This window comes from Doryrhamphus excisus, linkage group LG20 (assembly GCF_037039965.1).
Source record: "Doryrhamphus excisus strain RoL-2023G ecotype Guam linkage group LG20, RoL_Dexc_Guam_v1.1, whole genome shotgun sequence".
Taxonomy (NCBI): domain Eukaryota; kingdom Metazoa; phylum Chordata; class Actinopteri; order Syngnathiformes; family Syngnathidae; genus Doryrhamphus; species Doryrhamphus excisus.
The window spans coordinates 4,801,489-4,820,474 of NC_136376.1; the positions used below are offsets into that span (position 1 = coordinate 4,801,489).

Sequence of the window (18,986 nt, forward strand, 5' to 3'; positions counted from 1 at the left end):
ACAGCCACAATAAAACGGCAATAGCGCTTCAGAGGCTTGGGAAATCCTCAAGAGGCACAAATCCCTCCTTTTAGTGGACAGATGAGGCAGAGGAGTTAAGGTATTTTTCACTTCCTCCTTTAGTGTCCTCGGTGTGTTTAGACAACAATAATGTTCCCCGTTTCCCTCTGATGCCTCATATCCTGGATCTGTTTATTCATCAATAACCCGACGCCGTTATCCAACCTGTGACCGTGCAAGTTCATCCACGTGTCAGCCGCTTCTTATCGGCCTGCCTTGCATCGCTCTCTTTTACACTAATCCACAAGGCTTTCAATAGGGACAAGAGGCATCTTTCAGCGTGTATTATTACTATTTAGGTCACAATAAAAACACGGCATTGTGGAAAGATGATAGAGATTTAGGATCCACTTCCTGAAAACCTAGCATACATACACTCTAAATCAGGGGTCTCAAACACGTGGCCCACAGGACACTAGTTTGAGGCCCCCACCTTGATATGAAAGTTTAATGTTAGTGCGGCCCGCGCAAGTTTGATATGGATGCTGTATGGTATCATGTACCCAGAAAAAATTATTACGTTTGATTAATGTTCATGTTAAAGGTTAAATAACTGTTAATAGTTATCCTCCCTATCCGTGTGGAAGTGGTAAGTTTTTGGCAATTTAAGTTTAAAGGAAATAACTTGAAGGCTACCGTTTAGGTCGCTAACTCTCTAGTTTGCGAGTTAGCATGTGTCTCAAGACCCTGCAGTTGCGCAATATGTTGTAAATAAAAAGAGTATAAATGTGACTATAGTCGTGTTTTGTCATGTCTACAGGGCTCTAATAATGCTTTGTTCATTTTAATCTGAAAAAAATAATTTGTCTTTCCACCAACTATATGTGGTTTCTTAAGTTTTTATTATTTGCCGTTTTATTATTATTATTATACTTATTTATTTATTACTTTTTTATTGATATCTGGTTGATATTTTTCATCTTATTTTGTGTAGAAAAATAAAAAGTAAGATATTTGAGAACAGTGGAATGTTTTATCAGAGCTTTTCTTGTAGAAAATTGGAACCAAAGCGAAGTTTTTTTTAATTTTTTTGTTTTTAATAAATGTGTGGTTTTTTTTTTGGAAAACCTGATGCGGCCCAGTCTCACCCAGACCCGCGCTCCAGTGGCCCCCAAGTAAATTGAGTAGAGACCCCTGCTCTAAATCTAGACGGGCAAAAAGTACAAGGTCTTCTTAAATTCACTTGTCTATTATGGGCTGGGCTTCATTCTTCATTCAAGACATTGTGGATAATTGTATGCTTGTAACATTACCGCAACCGTTTGGGAAAAGCCCCATTGTGGTCCCAATGCTTAGATGAGTCTGGTGTGGAAGACATTGAGTGCATTTACCTCAATAATCTTACGAGCCTCACGGTAGCGGCCAGTCTGTAAGAAGGCAAAGAGCAGGTAGTAGAGCATGGTCATCTCTCCTCGCTCTTGGCTCACAACATCCATGGCTGAGGGAGGAAAAGAAGACAAATTCAAAAAAGGTAAGAAAAGCCACATTCTTTCATTTTGAGTCCACAATTTGACGGACAGAAGCTGCCACGGCAAGTGTGCTCTCCAGCTCTCAGTCGTGTACTTTTCTTTCTTGAGCCCTTTGGAATGGTTCACTTGGCTGGACCGCACAAAAAAAATTCCATTTGCTGCTGCAGCATCAGCTCCGAAAAGGTCACACCAGTCAAGAAGTTCGGTAGAGCCACATTATGATTTTGCGGCGTACCGAAATCCCCATCTACACACGTTTGGCATCTCCCCATTGCATTTTTGCTTTAACTACACATATACTTCACATATTTCACGTGACACCAGGGCCTGTTGGGTCTGGTCGCCCCTCGGGTCAGGGCGCAGACGAGGAACGAGAGTGTATGGAGGGAGGGATGGGGGGGTTGGAGAGTTAAGAGGTGCACTCCACAACCACTTGCCCCCCTCTGGCACATTGAAGTTGACCTTTTCAGGGACATTACAGTCAGACAGGATGACAACAAGAAGAAAAAAAAAACAGCAGTAAAAAAAAAATAATAATAATAATAATAATGGTGGACCCTCAGAATGCAAACAGTTCGCTGAATACTTGTACAATATATATTTTTGCAGGACAATAGGACAATTAAAAGGATGAAATTATGAGAATTATGCTTTTCCCACTTTTCTGACCTATAAATGTTGTACGCTCATGTTTCAGACAATGAGGTTTGCAATGAGCCATGAAAGAAATCCGTTTTGGATGGCTCCAAAAACACTGGCTCCCTGTGACGTCACAAGGAGCTGGGCTTTCCTGATGTGGGCATAGGCCAGATACACTCGACTGCCCTACCCACAGCTCTGCTTCTCGCTGTTTACGGTTGTTAGCTATGGCTCCCAAGGAAATCTTTCTATGAGGCAAGCTGCAGCAGAAGTGGTTGGAGTTGGTGATTCCCAGCAAGAGAAAATGTACATTCATGTCGGACACACTATGATGCTGCGAGTCCAAAGAGGTGAGGAGAAACAGTGTTGGCCAGGAGGAGTTGGACATCGTTTTGAGTTGTGGACTCCTATAGAGCAGCTACACATGATAACGCGCACAGAGTCATCCGTCTCTAATTTTATTCCACTCATGGTCCGCCTCCAGGCACGTGTGATTGGTCCGGCTCAAAAACTCTCTGAAACTGAGCGTTCCCATCCCAAACTTTGGCATGGCTTTGATCTCGTCAATGTCCATTATCTCTTAGGTCAGGGGTCTCAAACACGCGGCCCGCGGGCCAAATGCGCAAGTTTGATATGGATGCTGTATGGTATCATGTACCCAGAAAAAATTATTACATTTGATTAATGTTCATGTTAAAGGTTAAATAACTGTTAATAGTTATCCTCCCTATCCGTGTGGAAGTGGTAAGTTTTTGGATATTTAAGTTTAAAGGAAATAACTTGAAGTCTACCGTTTAGGTCGCTAACTCTCTAGTTTGCGAGTTAGCATGTGTCTCAAGACCCTGCAGTTGCGCAATATGTTGTAAATAAAAAGAGTATAAATGTGACTATAGTCGTGTTTTGTCATGTTTACAGGGCTCTAATAATGCTTTGTTCATTTTAATCATTTTAATTTTAATTTGTCTACCCACCAACTATATGTGGTTTCTTAGGTTTTTATTATTATTATTATATTTATTTATTACTGATTGATCGATTTTCTTTATTCTTGATTTGTTTATTTATTTTTCATCTTATTTTGCGCAGAAAAATTAAGATATTTGAGAACAGTGGAATGTTGTATCAGAGCTTTTATTATAGAAAATCGGAACCAAAGCACTGAAAAAGTTTGTTTATTTTTCTGTTTTTAATAAATGCGTTTTTTTTGGGGGGGGGGAAACCTGATGCAGCCCAGCCTTGCCCAGACCCTAGCTCCAGTGGCCCCCAGGTAAATTGAGTTTGAGACCCCTGTATTAGGTGAACATTTAAAAATAGGTTTTCTAGTTTCCTGGAGTGTACCGCTTGAATTCTGCTCTATAAGTGACAAAACGACAAAATGTTTCTGAAACCTTTCTGCAGAAGCTCCGTGTCTCCCTTCTCCACCAGGCCGACGATGATGTCATGGATGCGAGGGAGCTGGCCGTAGCGTTTCTGACACTCCAGCGCTGCTTCCAAAGCTCCCGGGAGGTCATCACTGCCGACACGGCAACAATGAGAAAGAGCAAAGAGAACAGATGTGCAATCAGCTATGATTGTATCGCTGGAAAAATACACATTGTTAACCCCGTGACCTCATATTCTAGTACAATGACCCACCCCGACAATACAGGCCTTTTAATGCATGACAGCACAACTGCAGGTGATGAGGCCTTTTGGTCCCAAGTGCATCACTCTCACACAATCGTGCACTCTCCTCCATGCCTGCCCTAATGTCTCTCTGGACAGGCTTTTATTGGTGCTTGATGCTCCAGCACCAGACAAAAGGACTGATCTTTCGCCTCCACGCTTATTTCCAACTTTCCCTCTTTATCCTTTTGTCCTCGTCAGCACCTTTTAAACCTCATTTCCTCACCTCTTATTTGCCTTCATACATCATCTCACACCCTTGATGGAATGAAATAGAGTCGAATCTTAACGGCCTTAACGCAAATAGTCCTCAGACAAATACCATACGGGAAAATTGAAATACATGCAATGTTTATAGGGAGTGTCGCTATTTCACACTTTTAGTGTTAGATGCCATGCAAGTATAAAAATATGTTAGGTAATGTTTAATACTGGTCATGGAAGTATAAAAACAAGGAAACCACTATACAGTAAAAACACGCAGGAGGAGCATTACTGTATAAATGCACCCGCACTGTAGTACTATTTTTAATTCTGTGTCTTTGAATACCTAGAAAAGCATGTGATTATCTCATAATAATGTGACTATTAATGCCATCTCTTCACATTATATCACGTATATTCTGTTTTTTTATTACCCATGTTGCCAAATTGTCACTTTAGCACTACTGGACATTACTGTTACATTAACGCCATTCTCCATTCCAATGGCTTCATGTGGAAACTTTACCTTGTTGTTTCCTTATTTCCTAACTAAAGCCATCCCTACCATGCGGACCTACAGCCGAGAAGATTGCATAGAGGGGAGGACAAGTGCGGCCTGATGGATTTGATAAAGAGAAAAAAAAATGGAGAGGCCAAGAAGCGGGGACGAGACAAGAGAACGGAGGAGGAGGACCGCTTCACACTTCAATCCCCTGTGTTGTGACAGCGCTGCTGTCAATCTGTTGATTGAGTAATTACCATGTCAATCAACGGAGAGGTCAAAGCAGATAGGGCACATTCGAGGGAGAGGCTATAGAGTAAGCGCGTGAGGAAGAAACTTAAATGTCCGGGCTTTGGAAATGGATTTCTAGTGTTTTCCTAAAACAGGAACAACATAATGTTTGGTGTTTGCGATCTATTTGATTTGATAAGTCATATTTTTCACTAGTCAAAAGGGATAATTGTGATTTTTTGACATGAAGTTATATGACATTCCCATCGTCCGAACGTAGTTCCGCTTAGTTGCCGAGCTATTAAGCTTTTTCCATTATTCTGATTATAAATGTTGTGTTCTTGTGTTAAACGATGCCAAGGTTTCGAATAATTAGGTTTGCATATTTGGAAGTGAGCCCTGAAAAAAGTTTGGGATGGGAATTTTTTTCCCAACACTGGCTCCCTGTGATGTCACAGTGAGTCGGACTTCTTTATATGGGCGTTACATATACATTTGCATCACAAAAAGGCCCTCTCAAAAAAAAAAAAAAAATCCTACCTAACGCTAAAGATAATGCTAAAGAAGACCACAAATTCAAGATAAATTATTAGCGTTACATGTTGACAACACAGTCAGGAAATCGGGAAGACCTGGGTTCGAATCTCTGCTTGGGCATCTCTGTGTGGAGTTTGCGTGTTCTCCCTGTGGGTGCGTGGACTTTCTCCGGGTGATCCAGGTTTCCTCCCACATTCCAAAAACATGCATGTTAGGTTAACTGATGACTCGAAATTATCCTTAGACGAGCGCTAATGTTTGTCTATATGTGTCTACATGATTGGCTAGCGAGGAAAAGAGCTGGGATAGGCTCCAGCATGCCCCCACGACCCTCGTGAGGATAAACGGCACAGAAAATGGATGGATGGATGGATTAGTGTTACATGTTTTCTAATGGCGAGGAACAACAATATTTACAATTTTGAGATTGATTGACCAATACGGCAGACATGTTTGAAGCCATACCTACTATACATTTTTCCTATCACTTAACAAGACAAGCCTGGCATTGCAGTTACACCCCCTCGTCCTTCTCACTGCCCAATGATAATCCCCCCCCCCCCCCCCCCCCCCTCCAAAAAGCAAAGGATGTCAAACGATGGATAATTTCCCCTCGGTACAATTTAACTGTCACTTTGCATTGCCATTTACTACGGCGCTCGGGCCTGTTAATGTCCCCAACTTTGCATGTCAGACCCTTTCCAGCCAATTAAGCTTGGAGGAGAAAAAAAAAGAGGAGGACTTTGCTTGTGGAAACCTGAAGGATTAGACAAGGAAGCTAATTGTGCCTCATCATGCCATCTTTGCTTCTCCACCCTCCCTCCTCATCTTTTGTGTGACGAAGATGGGCAGGCCTGTTATCAAGACACTGTCCTCGCGCAGAGGAAGACAAATGAGACACTGATCATGACACCACTAGCCTGTTGTTACGTGTGCTTAAGAAGGGGCGTTTAGTAATGCTATTAGAAAACGCTGACACAAGGGGAGTGGATGCTGGTTCAAGGGATTACAGCCTTACACTTGACGGATGTTGGAACGTGAATGGGGCTTTTTAGAACACTAAAAGATAGATGCTCTAACGGTACAGTCGTCCCTCGCCACATAGGGGTGAGAATATTGCTTGATGGAGACTCATTGCAAGTCAATGCAAACACTTGATTGCAGTTGATAATGATAAGGGTGGCCCAAGCAGTGATCAGATTACAAATACATTCATTCATTCATTCATTTTCTACCGCTTTTCCTCACGAGGGTCGCGGGGGGTGCTGGAGCCTATCCCAGCTGCCTTTGGCCGAGAGGCGGGGTACACCCTGGACTGGTGGCCAGCCAATCACAGGGCACATATAGACAAACAACCATTCACACTCACATTCACACCAAAACCATACCTGTTTTTTGGAATGTGGGAGGAAACCGGAGTACCCGGAGAAAACCCACGCATGCACGGGGACAATATGCAAACTTCATACAAAGATGGCAGAGGGTGGAATTGAACTCAGGGCTCCTAGCGCGCTAACCACTCGTCCACTGTGCAGCCAGAATTTTACATTAATTCTTTCATTTTCTACCGCTTATCCTCACAAGAGGGTCGGGGGGTGCTGGAGCCTATCCCAGCTGTCTTTGGACTGGTGGCCAGCCAATCACAGGGCACATATAGACAAACAACCATTCACACTCACATTCATACCTATGGACAATTTGGAGTCGCCAATTAACCTAGCATGTTTTTGGAATGTGGGAGGAAACCGGAGTACCCGGAGAAAACCCACGCATGCACGGGGAGAACATGCAAACTCCACACAGAGATGCCCGAGGGTGGAATTGAACCCTGGTCTCCTAGCTGTGAGGTCTGCGCGCTAACCACTCGACCGCCACGCCGCCATTACAAATACATGCTGGTTTAAAAACGACATCCTGACTTGAAAGTGAACACCAAGATAGATGCCAATGGATGTCGGTGGGTACCACACCAAAATGGTACGCAAGCAAGCTACACAGTGGCGAGAAAATCTATTTTTCATGATCATCAAAAAAAAAAAAAAAAAGTTAGGGAATGAGGCGTTCCTCCGAGTTGTCCCGCTCTCTATTCATCTCCAACCACTGTCAACGATGCTCCTCCAAATTATCATACACGTCCTGCCATCTCCCCGCTCATTAGCATTCCCCGCCGCTAATCACTTTCAAGCGGCATCCGCAGCTAAGCTGCCAAGATAGAGTGGTAGCAGGTTAGCCGAGACAATGCAGAGCGGACGGGCGCTAAGGCTAACGGGGCGGCGCGTACGATGGGCTGTCAAGGGCTAATCTGCCACAGAAGTGTTCATTAAGTCATTAAGCGGCGACTCGGCGATGGAGACGGGCGCGGGCGAGAATGATGCCTGCTTTGTCCTCGTTTATATATCGACGCGCTCTGCCTCCTCCTTCCTCAACCCAACAATCGATTTGTCTGCTGACTGACGGAATGAAGGGATGGAAATAACGGATAAAGAGGGGAAAGCAGACTCCTGTCAGTGAGCAAAAGTCAAATGTTTTCCACTCCAATTGGAGAACAGCATCTTCAACCTGCTGTGCATTATCAACCATTTAAATGTGTCACATACAAAAGTGTGGAGACGTCTTCTCGTTCCCGCGAGAAGGTGTGTTGACAGGTACTGTACATAATAGCTTGCGACTTCATTGGATCGGCTAATGTGTCTAGAGGGGGTTGTTTCCACTGTCGTACAGCAAGGGTGTTCAAAGTGCAGCATGGGGGTCATTTGAAGCCCACCGCGTATTCTAGAAGTAAAAGGTGGGTTATGGGAAATAGTGCAAATTCATGAAAAATGGCACCTAAAAAAGCAAAATGGTGGTTCTTTGTTGACTTTTGCGTGTCATGTTTACAGAATAGATAAACTAATATTTTCTTACACTACTTCGGTGTGCTACTCTTTTTTTTTTTTGAGTGTGACGGCTAAATAACCCACCATGGGGGCAAAGAAAGTTGCAATGGCAGCTAATATTGTTGATATTTTTAAAAATAGATTAAAAACAAACCTTTTTAAATCAGGCTTTTAACTAATATTTTAAACTTTCCTTACATTTTTATCTTTTTAGTCCTATTTTATGCTCTTAGGCTTTAGCTTTTACCAGGTTTAGAGACAGCTACTACTTCCGCCTGGCCATCAGACTGCTCAATGCCAAATAAGCCCCTCTACCTGCCCACACGCACAACCGAAACTTTAAATTATTATTATTTATTCTAAATTATTGAAATTATTTGTACAAATGACTGTTTACGCTGTACATTGTTGTTCATATTTGATGTAATCTATTTATTCTCCACATTATTATTTATTTTTTTATACCAAAATTAAAATTGTTTTTAATTCTGTAAAGCACTTTGTGTTGCATGTCTTTGCAGGAGAAGTGCTCTACAAATAAAGTTGATTTGATTCGAATAAAGAAGGTGAGAAACACAACAACAACAAAAGGTTCCACCCATAAGTCATGATTGTGCATCATTTTCTGCATGTGAAACTAATTATTCTTGATAAAATGTATTTTTGGGTATCTGGAAGAGATACAATGGATTTAAATTGTTTCCCCGAGGGGAAAATTGTTAGAGTTTAAAGAATGTTTAAAAGGGGATTATGCCAGCCGACTGCAGGTAAGCTTACTTCCCACTTGCAGGTTAGCAAGTATGCAAGTAGCATACTTTAAAAACTCCAGAACCTAGCTTGACCACTTGGGTCCAATGCAACATGTTGTGTAGCGTGTTTATTGCTACTAACGATGACCCAGGAGTAAATAAGTACGCTAATCGTGCCGAGGCAGTGGTTAACAAGTCAACCCGCTAAGTGTTTGTAGCAGAATTACTAAAATCAACAGTGGCAGGGGAGCACCTGCAAAGTACGACAACATTGACACTTGAGGTAAACACTATATGAAAGTATGTGTATAGCCTCCATGTGCGAGTCCCCCCTCCCCTCATCAACGGTGCACGCCATGGCTGGGCTAAATCCAGCAATTAGTGCTCTGTACATAATTAACATGCTAATGAGATGATCTACTTAAAAAGCTACGCCGATAAATAGAGCAGCGAATAGCACACAGGCGATAGAGGGGGGGGGGGGGGCGATACTAGTGACCCGTTGGGCCGATGTTTGATAACACTGATCTGCATTTTGCAACACACAAGCATACACCTAGGGAGTGTAGCAGCGGGTGGGCGAGCAGGAGCAGGGCGGAGGGGGCTAGCGGAAAAGGTTGCAGCTGCTGAGTCCGTAACAAACAAAGCCTGGACGCCACACACACACACACACACACACTCGGGAACACAAAATGCACACAAATGAGCAATTTCCACATCCTCTCTCTGTCGGAGGCATTGACCCAGAATGCAACCTCGGCTATGATCACAGGGAGGGATGAGTGACGCGCCCAGACACACAAGTAGAGACGCACACCTGTCAACTGAACGTGGCAGATGCAAACACAGAACTATTGTATTGACCTTGTATATAAGATGCATACTTTAAAATTATATTTGTCATTTCTACATGCTGTAGCATTCAAAGCTGATCAGCACTCTTTAAAAGTATATTTTAGAAGCTTTTCGTGAAAGCTGAGCTGATGGAAAAAAAAAAAATATATATATATATACGTATATGAAAATAACCAACATATGCAAAGCAGCATGGACTAACTCAGTTTCATCCAGTAGTACGTCTCAAAAACTACCCAATCAAGTTTGTACTACCTTGTAGTTTTTACTGGGCAGACCTGGACCTTGGTCAGTGTGTCAGCAAACTGCACCAAAATACAGTTTGAAATAGAAGACAACCTTAACCAAAACAAAGGATGACTTACGATGCTAATATTGGTTTGCTTTGCGTCTTAAAAACATTTGTCCAAAAAAAAGTGGTTGTCTTATATGGACGGCCATCTTATATTTGGCTCAATACCATAATACACTGCAAGATTAACCACATTCGTTTTTACCTTTTCAAATAGACGCTTATCAGGGGTGCGCAAAGATTGGCGGTGGGCTTGGCCAATCCGAGGGTGAAGATGGTGTCCTGGAGGCGTTGGATAGCGGGGGCGCCGCCACCTTTGTACACGACGGCGTTGAGGGTGTGGAAGAGCATACTGGAATGGCTGCTGTTCAGCACCACGTCGTTCTCCTTCATCTCCTTCAGGAGGTCCACAGCCTCTGAGGAGGAGGGAGAGAAAAAGGAGTCCATCACCACATTTGTGCCAACTGCTTTCTCAAGTCTGAGTGGTAACAGAACACATGAAAGAAACCAAGGCAAGGGAGGACGCGAGGAAGAAGAAAAAAAAAAAACACGTGAATATAATAATAAAAGCCCCCTTTAGCTAATTCCATGTGGGGAAAACAAAGCCGTATTAAAGCAGCATTTTGCTCCCAGCGGGGATGCAAATGCAACCCTGGATAATGCCAACTCTGCCTTAATTGCTACGTGCGGGTTTCTAAACGAGACTACAATTACCGGACCCCGACAACGAAGGCCAGCTTTTTGCCATGGCCATGTGGGAGGGGGGGGGGGGCACCAGCGGGAGTGGGGGGCTAAATTATACGTAGGTAAGCAGCGACGAGGGCCAGTCGTGGCCTCGGCGAGACCTCTGTAAACGGGATGAGGGGCCTATCCATTTTCCATGGAAATGGAGGGCTATTTACCTACGCCATCTGGACAACACGGGGTGGGGTGGGGGTGGGGGGCCCGAATGGTGAACAGGGGAGTGTGCATGTATGCGTTTGTCGTAGTAATTAAGATGCATTTACGGTCTATTTAGACAGCTGCTAATGGGTTGATAGCGATACAGCCGCTTTCCACCACAGATACTAATCTATACTGCATGACTGAGGGGGAGGACGTGGACGTGTGCAGAATATTTTTTATGAATAAATTGCACAGTTAAACTTCAAGTATCGGCATATCCATAAAGTAAGATCCACTTATTTATAAACAGAAACCCTGTTTATGACCTTCAATAACGCCCGTATAGTCAACTTTACACTTTAGAACAGAAAATAGGCCAATTGAGGCTTTTCTTGACAGCGTACTTCCTGGTCATCTATCATCTCATAATGTTACATTGACGTTGTACCATTGTAACTGCCAAGAACTCTAATTAGCTGTGGCTGTGGTGAACCTACTGGTGTTTCTTTTTGTTATTAACGCCACCAGATGGGAGCAGCTGCATTTGAATTATGACGTGTGGTCTTCATCGAGTGCCTTCATCTACCTCTAAACTAAAATTCTTATGTGAAACATTTTTCTGTGAAAAAGAGAAAACAAGATAATATGAGCTAGCTAACAACGGACGAAATACCCATTTTCACGCTAGACCTCACAAAAAAAAAAACGCCAACAGTGTTCGATTTACATAACAGACTTGTATATTAACCAAGCTACAGCGATACCATTACTGTAGCTTAGCTAACATGAAAAAAAAAAATTATCTAGCGGACTAACACGCCTCCTCGCTAAGCGCTAGTCTCCGTGGAATTCACAGCGGATACAGAGCTCTCCATTCGGCTACGAAGACTCAAGATACTGGTTTGCCGACATCGCTGTGTCTATGCTGCTGTTTATTGGCGCAACTAGCATAGCTGCTGAGTCTGCATTTTATTTTTATGACAATGCATTTATGATTTTTTAATTTTTCCAAACAACAAGCAAAACATGAACTGAGAATATTGCAAAACTGTTAATTTAATGGCAAAAGTTGCAGAGTACTACCAACATTTAAATTGCACTTTATTTACAAATGATAAATAATAAGCTATATACAGTATGTGGGGCGGCACAGCGGGCGAGTGGTTAGCGCGCAGACCTCACAGCTAGGAGACCAGGGTTCAATTCCACCCTCGGCCATCTCTGTGTGGAGTTTTCATGTTCTCCCCGTGCATGCGTGGGTTTTCTCCGGGTACTCCGGTTTCCTCCCACATTCCAAAAACATGCTAGGTTAATTGGCGACTCCAAATTGTCCATAGGTGTGAATGTGAGTGTGAATGGTTGTTTGTCTATATATGTGCCCTGTGATTGGCTGGCCACCAGTCCGCCTCTCGCCCGAAGACAGCTGGGATAGGCTCCAGCACCCCCCGCGACCCTCGTGAGGAAAAGCGGTAGAAAATGAATGAATGAATGAATACAGTATGTATCAATATAGAATATATATTACTTGAAATTGTTCTTTCAACCCCTCATTTTAAGGTGTGGCAGCTTTTATTTTTGTAGTGGTGCCCCGCCACGATCAATTCCATGTAACGGAAACCCTGATTGTTTTATTTCAAAATTTGTTACTTTTCAAATTTGCCTCGGGCTTGATAAACTCAGATGCTACTTTTTCCATGACTTCCTCTCTCCATCACCTTCTGACACACCCGCTAATCACAGAGACCAATGGTTCGGAGTTGATCTGCCCAAATGGAGCAATCCACCCGCCATCCAATCACCCCACACATAACCCCCCCTGCATCCGTTGCTGCTTTTACCCGTCTGTTGAGCCAGTACGCATATCCATCAGCTCAACCGAGCAACGTGGCCAGCAAAGTGAGCCAGACCTCCCACTCCCACACACACACACACACACACACACACAATACAAACGCGGACTCACACATACTAGAGAATCAGAAGACAGGGGAGGAGGACAAGCCAGGTAAACAAACATCACACAGCCCAGTGGCTCATCTAATGTTGCATGACTTGACTTGCAGGTGAAAAACACAAAGCACAAAAAGCAGCGAAATTCTGGTGGGGGGTCAAAGGCAGGTCAAAAAAGACAATTGGTGATGGAGAGGTGTATTTGAAAAGATGGGGGCCGTTATACAGTGCGATGTTGACCGTCTTGAAGACCACTATGATGCTTTAAAGAGGGGCTGACGGGTTGGGTGAATGAGAGACACAGTTGACTTGGTTGGGGATTTGAAAAGGGCGATCGGAATACAATCTTTGTGTAGTTCTCCGTAAGGACAAAACTCAATTTTTAATTTGAACCAGCTAACAGTGGCAGAGTTAAATGATGAGTAAACAACTACAGTATATAAATGTGGTCAATATTTCCCCATTTAAAGTGGTTATAACTTATTATTTAAAGGTCAAAACCAGGGGTCTCAAACACGCGGCCCGCGGGCCAAATGTGGTCCGCAGGACACTAGTTTGAGGCCCCCGCCTTGATATGAAAGTTTAATGTTAGTGCGGCCCGCGCAAGTTTGATATGGATGCTGTATGGTATCATGTACCCAGAAAAAATTATTACGTTTGATTAATGTTCATGTTAAAGGTTAAATAACTGTTAATAGTTATCCTCCCTATCCGTGTGGAAGTGGTAAGTTTTTGGCTATTTAAGTTTAAAGGAAATAACTTGAAGGTTACCGTTTAGGTCGCTAGCTCTCCAATTTGCGAGTTAGCATGTGTCTCAAGACCCTGCAATTGCACAATATGTTGTAAATAAAAAAAGTATAAATGTGGCTATAGTCGTGTTTTGGGCTCTAATAATGCTTTGTTAATTTTAATCTGAAAAAAAATAATTTGTCTACCCACCAACTATATGTGGTTTCTTAAGTTTTTATTATTTTCCGTTTTATTATTATTATTATATTTATTTATTTATTACTGATTGATTGATTTTCTTTATTCTTGATTTGTTTATTTATTTTTCATCTTATTTTGTGTAGAAAATTAAAAAGTAAGATATTTGAGAACAGTGGAATGTTTTATCAGAGCTTTTCTTGTAGAAAATCGAAACCAAAGCAAAGTTTATTAATTTTTCTGTTTTTAATAAATGCGTTTTTTTTGTTTGTTTTTTTTGGAAAACCTGATGCGGCCCAGTCTCGCCCAGACCCTAGCTCCAGTGGCCCCCAAGTAAATTGAGTTTGAGACCCCTGGTCAAAACTATGCAGTTTCATCCAATATGAATAATAAAATTGAAATGGGACACGGTATCTGACATGAATGAGGATTCATTGGAAATCTGGGGCAGATTAAGCAAATATTCTACAGGTTTTATTGTCAAGACAGACAAAGAGGATCCCAACAGATGTGAGGATAGCTACAAAGACAGATGTGCTGATTAAAAGAGCAGAGATGAACATGAGAGACAAAGTCAGGTGAAAATGGTCAAGGCCAAAAAGATGATCAAGACAAAAGATAATCGTGCTGAACCACAGCGGAAAAAACACAAGCCATTAAGATTTACACGATATATCTTTTTTTAAAAACACAACACGGGGAGACACAATGTTCACCCGGGCCGAGCGGACCACCAACGCATGGGTGGGGACGGGCTAACATCAAAGTTAGCCATGTGTGCTAATGTGGATGACAAGCGTCGCGTCCAATGTGCGCACTCTGGCTAATGGCGAGTGCGTTAGCGCTGACGATACGCGAGCCAACACACACGGGTGGACACTCCAACTGTCGTGCCCAACACATGCCTTTTGGTTGAATTCACATGCAAATTTTCCGCCTCTGTGTGTGTGTGTGTGTGTGTGTGTGTGTGTGTGTGCGATGCTCAGGCACTTTAGTGGACATGATCTGCCATGAGCATCAAGGCGGATTTCAATAATTCTAGAAAAATACACAGAGTCCTGTAATTCCCCCCCAAGTGTGCGTGTTTGTGTGTCCGACATAGACAAGCAGAGAGCGAGAGGGAGGACAGCAGAGAGAAAAGACAAGGGAAACATTTGGCTGTCATTGTGTGCAAAAAGCAAAGCGGCAACACTGATGGTAATTGGCTCTTCGATGGGCTGAAGGAAATCCACCGTAGCATTCTGAAAATTGTCGGCTAATATGCTTGTACGGAGGGAGATGGACCGGACCGGTGGCTCGTGCAAACACACACACACACACACAGGAACATATTACATTCTTACAAAGTCCTTTGATTGAAACACTAAGACACTTTTTTGTGGTTGTCATCACCGTGCTACTCAAACTGTGTCACATGTTCCAGTAAACTAATGTTCATGAAGGAAAACGACAAAAAAAGCTCCTTGTGTTTTATTTAAAAATTAGGGTTGTCAGAATTTGAACGCCGGTAACTAACATTAATTGCGTGTGTGCGTCATGTCAAGTAGATGCAAGCATAGAGATGCATTGATGGACACTCCCAAAAACGTGAGAGACAAATAATAATAAGCCGATATTCTTAATGTAGCTCTTATTGAGGAGGTACTCTATCTACACTCATAATGTGTGAATTCAACCTAAGTTGCATGGTGTCTTTGAACGCAACTCTTCATTTTCACATTTTGGATATAACAGCCGGCGTCCGAATTCGCTCCCAAAGACATATTTATACGTGTTTTTCAACCCGATCACTCGCTCCCAAAGACGTATTTATACGTCCTTTTGCACTAGAGGCAAAAAAGAAGTGATGATGCAACTCTACAATATAAAAGAGCATGTTTGGTGCAGTTTTAAGCCGGAAAAACGACCACAAGGTGCCTGTTATAAGAACTCTGCCCGCAACTTTCCCATAGTAATACATGCTACACAGCAACCAGGAAGTGAAACCATGTTATGGCATAGTTGTTTATATATTTTGGCTAAATATATATGGCTAAATGTGTGTCAAAAATAATTTTTTCCTCTCTTTTTTTTGTTGAGAACTGATATTTTGGTGAAACTTACCGATGTAATACTGTCAAAGAACGGATGAGAGTCTAGCCTATTGGTATATACCAGGTCTATACAGACCTACCACACAATATTCCGTATGCCATGAAAAATCAGTCATAATCATCAAAAATGGCCAGTACCGAAAGGGACGGCTTGTGAAAAATGTCTGGGATCGGATGAGTTAATCTCCTAAATAAACACCTCAGCTATTAAAGCATTTAAGATAAATATAAATCAATACATACGGTTAAATCTTGCGCCCTGCCAAGTTTCAACATTTTAAAAACATATCTGACTTATCTTGTGGCTGAGATGAATTCAAAATGTGGTGGTAGAGCTTAGAAAGTTTGAGGAAGAATGAGTAAAATAAAAAGTTGGTGCTTAAGTGCATTGAACATTTACGGAGGCGGAGGACCAAGGCCAACTCTAACAAAGAGCCGTGACATCAAGTGCACTCCAAGTGCCGGGGGACTAAATCAACAATGACAACTTACCTTCCACTCGGTCACTCTTGGCGAGAAGCTTGATGAGCGCCATGTATTTACCCGCATCCAGCTTCGCCGATGAGTCCTTGCGACTCCTGGACGGGGAGAGACATTGTCCATTAATGTATTCCACTCACCGTAATGCAACTCATCTATTGTTGTCGAATGCAGGAACTAGGTGATGACGGCCGGAGGAAACAGGGGGGGAAGTTTCCTGTGTTTTAAGCGGCTGGACCTCACATTAATGTCTCCCTTAATACCAGTCATGTTAAACTTTAATGGCGCCCTACAGGTTGCAGTGCATGAAGAGCATTTGTGTGTGTGTGTGTATGTGTGTGTGTGTCACGCACATTTCCCTCTTCAAGCTGAGTGCCTCGTCCACGTTGTTATGGCGGCAGCACAGGCTGATGAGGATAGCGTAGGCCCCTGCTTTCATCTGGTCCTCGTACTTCTGCTTCAGCTCCAGAGCACGCTGCAGGCACTGAAAAGATGTCAAAAATTTACAAAAAAAAAAAAAAAAAAAGTCCAAGTGTTTTGATCGTACGTTAAATTCACAAACATCGTACCTCCTCGGACGCCAGAGCCTGGATTGCTTGCTTCAGCGTGGAGCTCAAAGGTTTGTTTTCCTCTTTTAGCTCGGCTAGCTTATTCTCAAGTGCAGACACGTTAGCTTCGAGTCCCTGATGGCAAGCAAATAAAAAGGTTGATTCCGCTGACTGGTAGCATAACAATATATTCAGGTTTACAACTGCCCACTTCCATCTCACTTACGGTCACACGAGGACCGCTGGACACCACGTCTGCTGGGTCCACCAACACAAGCACATCCTGGAACATAGAATAGAAGTTTATTTGGATGGCGCCTTACAGCATCCCGATGGTGCTTCACAAGAGGAAACACAAGTTACAGCAAATAAGATAAGATCAAATTAGATAAAAAAAAACAACTACAGCAAAACATCTAATACACCTCATCATGTGTCAGGAAGTACATGGCACTGAGCATGGAGCTACATATATTATATGAAATAAAAACAGATTACATTTAATTATATTATTATATTTTCCTTCACTGTACACAGCCGTCTGCTGCGTGGAACTTATGTGCTAACACGTGCCACAAAAACTATGTAGTATTTTGTGGCAATAAAATATTGAAAAGTTTTCATTTACTAATACGTCATAATACGAGAACAAACTCGTTCCCCTTTGTATGGCAAAAAAATTTGTAATTAATCCATGTGAGGCTGCACGGTGATCGAGTGGTTAACACGCAGGCCTCACAGCTAGGAGACCCGAGTTCAATTCCACCCTGGGCCATCTCTGTGTGGAGTTTGCATGTTCTCCCCGTGCATGCGTGGGTTTTCTCCGGGTACTCCGGTTTCCTCCCACATTCCAAAAACATGCTAGGTTAATTGGCTAATTGACTCCAAATTGTCCATAGGTATGAATGTGAGTGTGAATGGTTGTTTGTCTATATGTGCCATGTGATTGGCTGGACACCAGTCCAGGGTGTACCCTGCCTTTCGACCTAAGACGACTGGGATAGGCTCCAGCATGAATGAATAATCCATGTGATTGGCATGGGATGATTTCAGTGGTGAATGGTAGGTATAGGCAGCATAAGACCCCGATCGGAGTATCCTTAGTGTATTTATTTCACAGCATTATATTATATTATATAATAAAATAATATTTTCACCATGCCAGAAGGTGTTTTATATAGAAAAACAACAAATAGTCCCATCTCAATTCAAAGCAAAGAAATCATGCAGTCCTTGTTCGTACCTTTAGGAGCTCCGGAACATGGTAAGACTCCAGAATGTTTCTGATGCCTTTGTAGATATTTGCTGGAATGATGATGTTCTGCAAAAGAAAAATGAAATTATATATATATGTGTGTGTGTGTGTGTGTTGGAAAGTCAAAGAGTTGAACTCCAACAATTAAAAAAAAAAAGCAAGAAGCGGTTGCGTTGGTTACTGTATCTTTAATTTATCTCATTCTGAGGGCCAATTAGAGGCTCTCATGGAGCGTGCATTTGAATTAACGACAGCAGAAATTAAAGATGAGTTCAGGTGCTCTTGGGATGGTCACAAATAAAGTAAACTTGCCAGACTTTCTCCCGGCTGTTTAATGCCCGAGAGAGAAACGTCAGACGGTGCTAGTTCTTATGTCGACATGCAGACGTGAGCATTATGGCCGGTTCTTAACTTTGGGTGGATTAAAGTGACTTATATCAGGACTGCAGACGGAGCTGAATGGCTAACAGAGAGTTTGGATATGAAAAGAAGTGTACAACATGAACTAATCTTCAGGAACATGTCTGGACGTCTCAACTCAGAGATTCCCCCTGCATAAATAGAGCACAGTGTGTTTAGGGAAGTTAATCTCGGGCCAATGAGGCACTGTACAGGGAGGTTAGGAAAAATGGACGTATATACACTGGAACCAATGAAGTTAAAGGCAACCATGTTTTTTTTTTAAACTAAATGCAAGACTTGAGTGAACCTCTGAAACAGGGTTGTCCAAGTTTTTTTTTTTATTGAATAAAATAAATCTTAAAAAAAG

General features: G+C 42.5%; 1 protein-coding gene across 1 annotated transcript in view; it reads right to left on the reverse strand.

Moving 5' to 3' along the window:
* lrpprc (leucine-rich pentatricopeptide repeat containing) overlaps nt 1-18,986 on the reverse strand; it is a 58,698-nt gene that overhangs the window by 22,299 nt on the left and 17,413 nt on the right. The window contains exons 18-25 of the mRNA XM_058058059.2: nt 18,206-18,283; nt 17,189-17,245; nt 16,984-17,097; nt 16,768-16,898; nt 16,427-16,512; nt 10,285-10,495; nt 3,557-3,681; nt 1,392-1,498 (exon numbers count right to left, since the gene is read on the reverse strand). Of these exons, the coding sequence (XP_057914042.2) occupies nt 1,392-1,498; nt 3,557-3,681; nt 10,285-10,495; nt 16,427-16,512; nt 16,768-16,898; nt 16,984-17,097; nt 17,189-17,245; nt 18,206-18,283 (909 nt within the window). The remainder of the gene's footprint in view (nt 1-1,391; nt 1,499-3,556; nt 3,682-10,284; nt 10,496-16,426; nt 16,513-16,767; nt 16,899-16,983; nt 17,098-17,188; nt 17,246-18,205; nt 18,284-18,986) is intronic.